A 9,852-nucleotide genomic window follows, 5' to 3' on the forward strand; every position below is an offset into this window, starting at 1 on the left:
CTGACACGGTTGATGTACGAAATTCGACCAATATAGGAAGATGGATCAGGGAGCACATGACTGGCCATTTGATTAATTTTTCGAGTAACTCCATAAATAAAACAATTTACGGGAATTTTATTGGTTCCAATAGAAGACATACGCTCTTACGCTGCTTCAAACCGGTTCATTTTTTTTTCAAGAAAATGTATTTTTCAGGGCTGGCCAAATTATGCTCTAAAGCTTTGCCCAAAGAACTTCTTCAATTACGTAAATTACGTAAAATTATAATCAGACAATTTTCCGTCATCCATGTGTTTAGATGGACTTGTCGGCATTTGCCTAGTGGCCAAATACTAAACTAATCAATGCCTCATGGCAAAGCACACGCTTTCCTGCACAATTTTCTTTAAAAGGCGCAGTTTAAAAATGATCGATTTTAATTTTCAAATATTACTTACAAAAGCATAAAAAGTCATAGGTTGTGTACCCTTTTATACGAAAACCCCTCTCCGCAAGATACCCACCTACCTAAGGTCAACCTTAGGTAACGTCCTGAAAGATGATTGAATTATCTTCCGAAACACCCCAACAAATTTCCGAGATTGATCAAATATTAAAAAAGTAAAATTTCAATCTGGGGCCCAGAGCACAGACAACGTAAGTTTTTCTGAGCACAGACAGGAGGTCGGTTCTGACCTTCCTTAGCACAAGGCAAGACCAAGACATAGATGAAGTTGGCTGGATTAAATTACCAAAGCTATCTAGAAAATATGTTTGGCTTAACTGGTCATAAAGGTATCACGTATAAAATTGTGTTGTATATAAAATTGTCAAATATGACGTCCACTAATTTCTGTGATTTCTAGACCCCCCCCCTCTGTCAAGCTTTTTTGTATACTTAGTACATATACTGTCTCAAAATTTAGGACCCCTCCCCCCTGGACCTCCAGAAGTAGTACTGGGAGGTAGTTCCTGGGGGAAACGATGGCGGAGCCCAAGGGAGTTTTGTCGGTATTACCGGTACGGTCGAGTCCGACACTCCAGCACACTTCCGTATGGTAGTTTGGCAACTACAATGCACGTGTGCTGGGTTAGTGTGTAAATGCATTCTCCCTTGTAAAAAAAATAGAAAGAAAGGCCCCCTCCCCCCTAAAACCTCCTAAAACCTTTGACGTCAGCCCAATGAAATTTCAATTTGGCATAATAACCTCGCGATTAATAACAGTGGAGGTGTTTAATGAACAAGAAGCTGCGACGCGCCAGTTTTCCGGTGGAGATAATTCCAACAATTGGATTATGGTATGGTGATGACTAACGTAAGATTTGAATGAATGAAAGCATTGAAATAGTTATTAAAATATTTTAATTGATAACTTGAGTGGTTTATTTTACGATGGTAGACCCAATGTTTTCCTCACAATTCGTTTAGCTATCTTATTAAATTCCTCTCTATTTTCACGCCACATTATTGCTGCATCGACGTTTGCTCCGGATTCGTCATTCGGTTCTTGGAAGAGGGAAAAACAAGAAAATTTTATAACAGGTAAAAAAGGAACAATTTGTATGTATTCACCAGCTAACATGCTAACGACACTTAGCAAAATCTTTTCCACACTCTGAACTGGACTCCAGCGTTCAGCAGATAGTTCATATCCTGAAAAGAAAAAACATATTGTAAAAATGTGCTTGCAATGTAGAACTATTTTTTATGAATACCTAATGGATCATCTCCAGGTGCGTGTAGTATTGAGATGCACACTCGACCATCCGCGAAAACTGAAATATTAAAATTATATGTTTAAATAACTTATTCTAAAGGAACGTCCACAAATTATCAATCTTCAGAAACTGTTAGCTGCTTCTATACAGTCAGATATAAGTTTTAGATTCATACATTCCAATTGTAAAATAATAATTGCATGTCATTATCTTTTCTGTGAGAAACATAGACTTGGGTCTTGATGTGCGATATTGAAATGTTCCCAGCACCTAAATTTGACGAACGATGGTCTTAGCCTGTCGGAAAGACAAGCCCAAAGAAGAAAATTGTCGGACTAAATCAAATGATATATCTAACTTGAACCGCTTGATCCTTGGATGTAATTTATACGGAAAGTGCGTTTAGGTATAAAATTACAATACATATACTGCCGTCATACGCATATTTGTCCCATGTTTGCTGGGATTTCCTATATACATGGGACAGTTATGCGTAGAACGGCAGTATAACTATTACACAAAAAAAACAAATTTGACTTACTATTCGGATGAAACATTTCACATGTAAACCGCATTTTTGGAGGACTAAGCGGATAGTCGGGAGGGAATACTAGCTTCGCTGTAAACACACCACCTTCAAAGCAGGTCCCTTCCGGTCCACTGAAAAAAGGCATTTTATTGTGGCATGGATTGATCGACTTTTTGTTCAAATGTAAGTAATCTTACGTGATTAATGCTTCCCATTCGAAGAAATTTTCCTCGCTTACTGGACCAGCAATTATTCCTTCGGGTGGATTCAATGTTAGCTCTGTAAAGTGAAAGTGATGATGAAAAAGTTATATTGTTTTCGACTACCTAAGGCCTTATTAATCGAAGAAGTACTTACGGCGATACTCGGCCATCAAACGCCTGAGGGCAGACCCGGCCATATCTTCAATATAAATTTAAAAATAGTGTAATTTATGGTGAAAGTTTTCCAAATTATAAACCAAAATTTCTTTGTTGACTGCTCAAAATCTGTCAAAAACTGATGTTTATGTGTTGGCACCGCGACATTTCGGTTCTTGAGTGAAATTAACGACTTCGTTTTGACGACCTCATTTTATTTTCGGTGTTTTTGGAGTTGGTGAAAGTAGAGAAACACGCTAATCTGACACAACGGAAAAGTGGCTACACGGAACCCTAAAACTACCCAAAAGTAAATTGTTTTTATTCAAAACCGTAGTTTGGCCCAATAACCCAATTTTAAGTAAAATAGAGCTAGCTGACGTTTAATCAATCTTCTCTTTCAAGCGCACGGGAAGGATAGGATTCGTTTTCATCGACAAATTATATACTTACCGTGCGCGTGCAAGAGAAAGATGAGTAATAACCAAGGGCCTCATACGCCTGTCACTGGCGAACAAAGCTCGTGTACTCTGCATCGAAGCTTAGAACCGGTGTTAGGGCGCAATCGTTAATGCGAACATTTTTATATTTAGTTAGTTACTGCAAATAAATTCTTTTTCGAGTGCCTATAATCAAGCAGGTATCTCAAGCATACCATATCGTTTTAATGCTGCATGATTGAGTGTTTAATTTTGTTAAAATATCGAAAACAAAAGTGTGCATAAAAATTGCTTCGCCATAACAAAAAGGTGGTAGAGAATTAACACTGTTGTTTACAGTTTAGAACCAAATCCAGATGTCGCACATGTTGGGGTAGGTATTCAGTGCTCCGCCTCTCCCCCTGGTAATAACGTCAGCAAGCCATGATCATTGGTGCGAATGTGACTGAGATTTGTAGGATATTGATACCATTCCCTGTTCACACTCACTTCTAGCAGTGAAAACTGAAAATAGTTAGCAACAACAATCAAAGATATAAAGTAAACAAAAGACCTCTTTTCCCATTGCACACGCAGTCCGCAGTGACAGTCCATTCAGTTCACTCGCTGGTGCGTGAATGTGACGGCCCTATATATTGTCGCGCTTATCTTTTTCTAGAATACCGCGGCGGTCTTACGCTCGCAGGCTCGACTGCGAAGGTAAACGTCAAGATAGCCGCCGGGTTAAAAGATAGGGAGAATTTTCCCGCTGAAAACAAAACCACATGTTTTGCCTTTCTCGTACACTAAGGGATCGTTCAAAAATTACGTCCATGATTAAGGGGGGGAGGGGGGTCCGATTTTTGTGACACTTTGTGACAGGGGGAGGGGAGGGGGTCAAGACTAATGTTACGTCCATTAATTATGCGACACCTTTTTAACCAAACAGGAAATATCTTCAGTGTATGATGATATTCAAATTCGTTTGAATTTTTCTTGCCGTGCATACATATTTACATATTTTTATCACTGGGAGTTTATCGGACATTAGAATTTGAATGATTCATTCAAGTCTCGAATTTTTCATTGAGAATTCTCGCGTTTCGCCGTTGATATATCGTTTTTATACTGTAATCTAATCAAAACATTTTTTGGTGGACCACATTTAAGGTAAGATCTGTACACCTTCTGATATATTATTTTATTCCGAATGTTCTTTTAGATGGATCGTGGTAAGACAGTTCAGAAACTTTTCGATGGTTTTTGTAAAGCATATCCTTTGAAAAGTCGACAGGCGAATCAGGATGCATGTCATGCTTATTGGAGGTCTATTAAGGACAAATCTGATTGCGATAAATTGGCGCAACTTAAAATTAAGGAGCTTCAAAACATGTCCAAAGCGCCCAGTGGAACACTAATGAGTTTCTTCAAAACCGTACCGTCCGTACCCTCATTGAACACTCAGTCGCAACTTTCCAGTGCTTCTACGATCGCATCATCAGATGACTCTGAGCTTACTGCGACTCCAAGCTCATCACACCAGACGGATTCGAAATGTGCTACGGAAGCTACCAAGGAGACTAAAGGTGGTAAGTTCGCTTGCCCAAAGCAAGACGAATTAAAAAAGGAATTGGAAGCAGTGAATGCGGAAATCAGCTGTCTTTTATTGCGCGAACGGAATTCAATAATATCAGTTGACCAGGAAAAAGAACTGAAACTTTTGAAGAACAAAAAGTGTAAAATTGAGGCGGGTTTAATTAAATTGAAATCCGACCAGCAAAGGCAACGCGATTTCCGGATCCAAAGGAAACGAGCTATGGATCACGCTTGTGAATCTGATCCGTCATTAGCTAATAAACTGAGATTCAAGAAGGATGTTGGACGTCCGGCAATTGAGGTGAATCAACCACAGTTCATCAAAACGCTACTTGACATTGCGCAACCCGGAGCATCGGCAGATGACCGCCGAAGGTAAATTTCTAAAATATGCTAATAATAAAAAAAAAATCACCTTCCATTTTTATAGATCGGAGACACTGCGGACCGTGAAAACTCTAGATGAACTCACTGAAGGATTGCGTAATGCTGGATTTGAGGTATGTAGAACATCAGTTTACTATCGCCTTCTTCCACGCAACAGTAGGACCACGGATGGTAAGCGCCATGTGAAAGCTGTTCCGGTGAAGTTAATGAAGCCCGGAAAGGATCTGCACCGCATGCACGAAGATGGATATTTTTGCACAGCAACAATTAATGCCTTGGATGAGCTAGCTTCGTTACTAGGTCCAGCGGAAGTAGCCAAGCTGAGTATCGATGACAAAGCTCGAGTTCCTCTAGGTATTGCCGCCGCAACGAGTCAATCACCTCTGTTAATGCACATGGAATATCGAGTTCGACTTCCTGATCACGATTGGGCTGTAGCAGACAGGCACAAGTTGATTCCGTCTGTCTATGCCGGAATCGCTATCAAAGACAACGCATTCGGTGATAGATCTGGTGTGACATATTCAGGACCTACATACGTCGCTATCAGATCCGGAAAGCACAGTAAATCTACCGCATACAGCCACGCTAGAGATTTCGACCATTTGTATGAGTTGGACAGTCCTCATTATATCAGTTGATGGAGGCCCGGACGAGAACCCGCGGTTTCAGAAGAACATTGAAATCGCCATCCATAATTTTTTGACCAGAAAACTCGACTGTCTCTTTATTTGCACTAATGCACCAGGCAGAAGTGCTTTCAATCCAGTTGAACGGCGAATGGCTCCACTTTCGAGACAGTTATCTGGTGTCGTGCTGCCTCATGACCACTTCGGAACTCATCTTGATTCAAGTGGGAAAACCATTGATATCGATTTAGAGCTACAAAATTTCAAACACGCAGGAGAGTGTTTGGCGGACATTTTTCATCGGTAGTAATAGATGATTACCCGGTAACAGCAAAGTTTCTCGACAATCATAACTCCGAAATTCAGAAAAGCTCCTTGATTAGTGCAAGCGCGGAATGGATTAGCCAGCACGTTCGTTCTTCTCAGTATTTGTTACAAATAGTGAAATGTGAAGATCTGGAATGCTGTACAGCATATCGAAGTGCGTACATCCGTTTCATCAAAACCCGGTTTCTGCCTCCACCAATTCCATTGTGCTACGCGCCAGATTTGCAGATTTCAACAGATGTCAATACTTCAAGGTTTGCAACACTTAGTCAAAATTTGGCCTTCTTCAACAAAGATGTTGCTTATGATCAGCACTGTCCATCAATTGCGAGTAAATTGGAAGCGCGTATATGCAGTGATTGCAATTTGTATTGCGCTTCTGCTGAAGAAGCATCAAGCTGTCCATCGAAATATTCGTCGTCTAAAGGAAAGGAAAACTCCCAAACATGATGAACACCAGGAAATGGAAATAGAGTGGCTCGATATAGATGAACTAGATTTGACTGATGAGAACGATTTCATGGAAGATGTTGAATACTTGGATTTCTCTGTCCCTTGGGCTGATGACAACTAAGGAATCAATACGTCACGTAATTTAATTGTTATGTTCATTAACGATGCGAAATAAAATGAAATTAAAAAATAAACATTTCTCCATATGGCCGTACATAAAGGGGGAGGGGGGGGGGTATAATAATTTGTTACAGTTTGTGACATGGGGGGGGGGAGGGGGGTTTAAAATTCCGAAAATCTATGGACGTAATTTTTGAGCGTTCCCTAAGTGTACGTAAAGGCTATAATATTGCTTCAAAAACAAAATTTTGATAGGAGGCCCGGAGGGCCGATTTTTATATACCGATCGACTCAGCTCGACGAACTGAGGTGATGTCTGTATGTGTGTATGTATGTATGTGTGTGTGTGTATGTGTACAAATTTTGTAGACACACTTTTTTGAACTTCCCATTGTCCGATTGGCTCGCAACAAGTTGCAGTCGACGCGGAATTCAGTCCCATTGTTTGCTATTGCTATTGAAAAGATCAATAGCTCATCGCAATCTGGAGTTATGGCCAAAAAACTGTTTTTGCGTATAAAAAAATAGCAAAATGTTCTATACTGATTACACCTAGATTCGAACTGCTGACCTCTGGGGTGGAAAGCGCTTGCTGTACCACATAACCATCGGATCACACTTGATATGAGTAAATATAAGTCGTACAGTATTCATCAAATTGGTATATGTTCATTTCTTTTCCAAGCCACAGAGTTCACTCTGCTAGGGTGACGGTACCAATATTGGAAGTATTATTGAATCAATAAAAGAAAATATGTATTTGATAATTCGAAATTGGTAGTTTTAATGCATTAACTAATAGACAAACTTTGAATTAGCTAGAAATGAAATTGGATTCATTTCGTCTTGATAATTAATCTAAATTTCTTGGAGGTAAAATGAGCTCCACTATACTGCCGTCGCGAGCATAATCGTCCAATATTGATTTTGCTTGGAAGAAAATATAGAACAGTAACGCTTACGGCGGCAGTATATAGGTAGGAAAGCCAATTTGTTGGGGAAATTATTGTTTTCAATTAGTATTTATAATGGCATAATTACAACGTGTCGTTTCAAGTAAAGCAAACGTTCAGTAATGCAATGATGAATAATATTATTAAGAACCCATTGTCTCCACTGAGGGCATGATCGCCCTGCTATAAGTGTTTATTTGGGTAACCTTTAACGAAGAGAAATCTGTTCAATAATTAATAATGTTTCTCTTTACTAAGCGTAATCAGGCTCATTTTTTCTATTATTTTGCTATCATGCGCTCGCATACCCTATATACGAGTGAACTTCTCAAGTGGTATCTTTTTTGTGGCGTGCAATAAGCGTATGGGAGCGTAGTTGGTTTGCGTGAGGACGCTATGCAAGCACATTTCGGCGGGAGCGAACGGCACTGCATTCGCTTCAGTCGCTTGCCGTCGGATGAATATCGCAGAAGGAAGCATCACCAACACACCGCATTGGCCCTGACGAAAGCGAGTAAACAAAGTGGGGGCCGGATGATGCTTTTTTATTTCACCCGGCAAGGGCGTCAATTTTAAAATGATTGGTAAAACGTTAAAACAGATGTTAGCCGAAAATAGTTTAATTTTTCGGGTTCGAAATTTAATTTACTTTTAGATTAGCAACACGAAAGTCTAATTATTTCGATTAAAAACCATGTGTAGATATGTAGCCTAACATATAGGTGAAGATTTCGACTATCTGTTGGTGGTGTTGGATTGCGTGGGAGTGCTCTCGGCTCTCAGATTTGACAAATCGATGTTTTAATCTTAAACGCAGAGAAGTCGTTTTAAAAATTTTATATTGAGTTATAGAAAATAAAAATTGTTTATAAATATGTTTTTGAAAAAAAAAAGTGGACCGAACGAGCGTCGAACATAGACTCTCTGAGTGAGAGCCTAGAACGATACTCCTCAGCTATCTTTGCTTCTTGGAAGAGTGGTGATCGAAGTAGAACAAGTTATACGCAATTTGCACTGATCATCGGCTGCTTGTGCATTCGTGCGGCAACGCGCGGGTGCTGTGTTTAGGTTCCGTGGCATATTTAAATCATCTGACGTTGAAAAACATTACGATTGAGTTTACATCATGTGCTTTTGTGTCAATTCCGTCAATTCATTTAAATATGTCACCTAATATTCATAATGTTTTGGTGTGCCGGGAAGCAACTTCAGAATCAATTTCAACATTTAATTTGAAACCTCTGTAGGCATTCTTCCTAGCGTTGCAGCAAATAATCCATATTGGCAAAACATGGCTGGCCTAACAATTAATTTGTTAATAAAACAATTTATTTTAGTAAATGGTTTTGATTTTTCTATAAATATTAATTTACTATATTCGTACCTTTTCGCTTGCATACCTTCTGTGTGGTTTTTGATAGTTAATCAATTCATGCTATACATAAGTCCTAAATCTTGGACTTCGCTAGACCAATTAATTGGAACATTCATGGTGACAACATATCTGTTTGAAGATTTCAAATAGCACTCGGATTATGTGGAAGAAGCTGAGTTTCGGAAGGATTCGGAGAAAATTTTTCATTCTTGCAAATCAATGGAAATGTATCCAAACTTTTCTACAATCCACGCATATTTTGGATCATGTAGTAATCTAAGTTCGATCATTTAGTTTGTCGATGACTCATTCCGGAGGTTAAATTTCAAAACGTGTTTTATGGTGGACTTCTGGTGCGAATATTTTTCGACAGCTCTGCCCAACAGTTTGTTTTTTTTTAATTTACCTAATAACAGAGTTAAAGCACTAGTGTGTAATAACTTATACTAAATGATAACAATATTATTTTTTTATTGGTCATTATTAGTCAGTATAAGTAAACAAAATGGGGACCGGATGATGCTTTTTTATTTCACCCGGCAAGGGATATAGGGCGTCAATTTTAAAATGATTGTTAAAACGTTAAAACACATTTTAGCCGAAAGTGATTTGATTTTTTGGTTTCGAAATTTAATTTTCTTTTAGATTGGCAACCTGAAAGTCTAATTATTTCGAGTAAAAGACTTGTGTACTGTAGATATGTAGTCTAACATATAGGTAAATTCTTCGGCTACCTTTTGGTGGTGTTGGATTGCGTGGGAGTGCTCTCGCCTGTCAGATTTGACAAATCGATGTTTTAATCTTTGTTTACAAACGCAGAGAAGTCGTTTTAAAAATTTGGCATTTAGTAAAATAAAAATTGTATAAAACTTATTTGTATTATATCAAAAAATTATGTTTAAAAAAAGAGGGTCAGGATGAGTGCCGAGTGCTCTCGGCTCTCAGATTTGACAAATCGATGTTTTAATCTTAAACGCAGAGAAGTCGTTTTAAAAATTTTATAT

The 9,852-nt window shown here is 38.8% G+C and overlaps 2 protein-coding genes across 2 annotated transcripts; one reads left to right on the top strand and one right to left on the bottom strand.

Moving 5' to 3' along the window:
• Positions 1-1,328: 1,328 nt before the first annotated feature.
• LOC134207540 (ubiquitin-conjugating enzyme E2 G2) lies at positions 1,329-2,799 on the bottom strand. The gene is made up of 6 exons (XM_062683248.1): positions 2,588-2,799; positions 2,428-2,509; positions 2,243-2,361; positions 1,699-1,758; positions 1,556-1,636; positions 1,329-1,489 (listed from the first exon to the last, which is right to left on the bottom strand). The coding sequence occupies exons 1-6, from the start codon at positions 2,628-2,630 to the stop codon at positions 1,371-1,373; spliced, it is 504 nt and encodes a 167-aa protein (XP_062539232.1). The 5' UTR covers positions 2,631-2,799; the 3' UTR covers positions 1,329-1,370.
• A 1,082-nt stretch (positions 2,800-3,881) lies between these two features.
• LOC134207531 (uncharacterized) lies at positions 3,882-5,860 on the top strand. Its single transcript, XM_062683238.1, has 3 exons — positions 3,882-4,178; positions 4,231-4,979; positions 5,035-5,860. The coding sequence occupies exons 2-3, from the start codon at positions 4,231-4,233 to the stop codon at positions 5,630-5,632; spliced, it is 1,347 nt and encodes a 448-aa protein (XP_062539222.1). The 5' UTR covers positions 3,882-4,178; the 3' UTR covers positions 5,633-5,860.
• The last annotated feature ends 3,992 nt before the right edge of the window (positions 5,861-9,852 follow it).

The sequence above is a fragment of the Armigeres subalbatus genome, chromosome 1, assembly GCF_024139115.2.
Source record: "Armigeres subalbatus isolate Guangzhou_Male chromosome 1, GZ_Asu_2, whole genome shotgun sequence".
Taxonomy (NCBI): domain Eukaryota; kingdom Metazoa; phylum Arthropoda; class Insecta; order Diptera; family Culicidae; genus Armigeres; species Armigeres subalbatus.

Bases quoted from the DNA above. Each gene is read 5' to 3' on its own strand.
- LOC134207540 (XM_062683248.1), bottom strand. From the start codon at position 2,630: ATGGCCGGGTCTGCCCTCAGGCGTTTGATGGCCGAGTATCGCC. The intron at 2,510-2,587 runs GTAAGTACTTCT...TTCACTTTACAG, and splicing joins TTTGATGGCCGAGTATCGCC to AGCTAACATTGAATCCACCC. The intron at 1,637-1,698 runs GTATTCATAAAA...TTTTCTTTTCAG, and splicing joins ACCTGGAGATGATCCATTAG to GATATGAACTATCTGCTGAA.
- LOC134207531 (XM_062683238.1), top strand. From the start codon at position 4,231: ATGGATCGTGGTAAGACAGTTCAGAAACTTTTCGATGGTTTTTGTAAA. The intron at 4,980-5,034 runs GTAAATTTCTAA...CCATTTTTATAG, and splicing joins TCGGCAGATGACCGCCGAAG to ATCGGAGACACTGCGGACCG.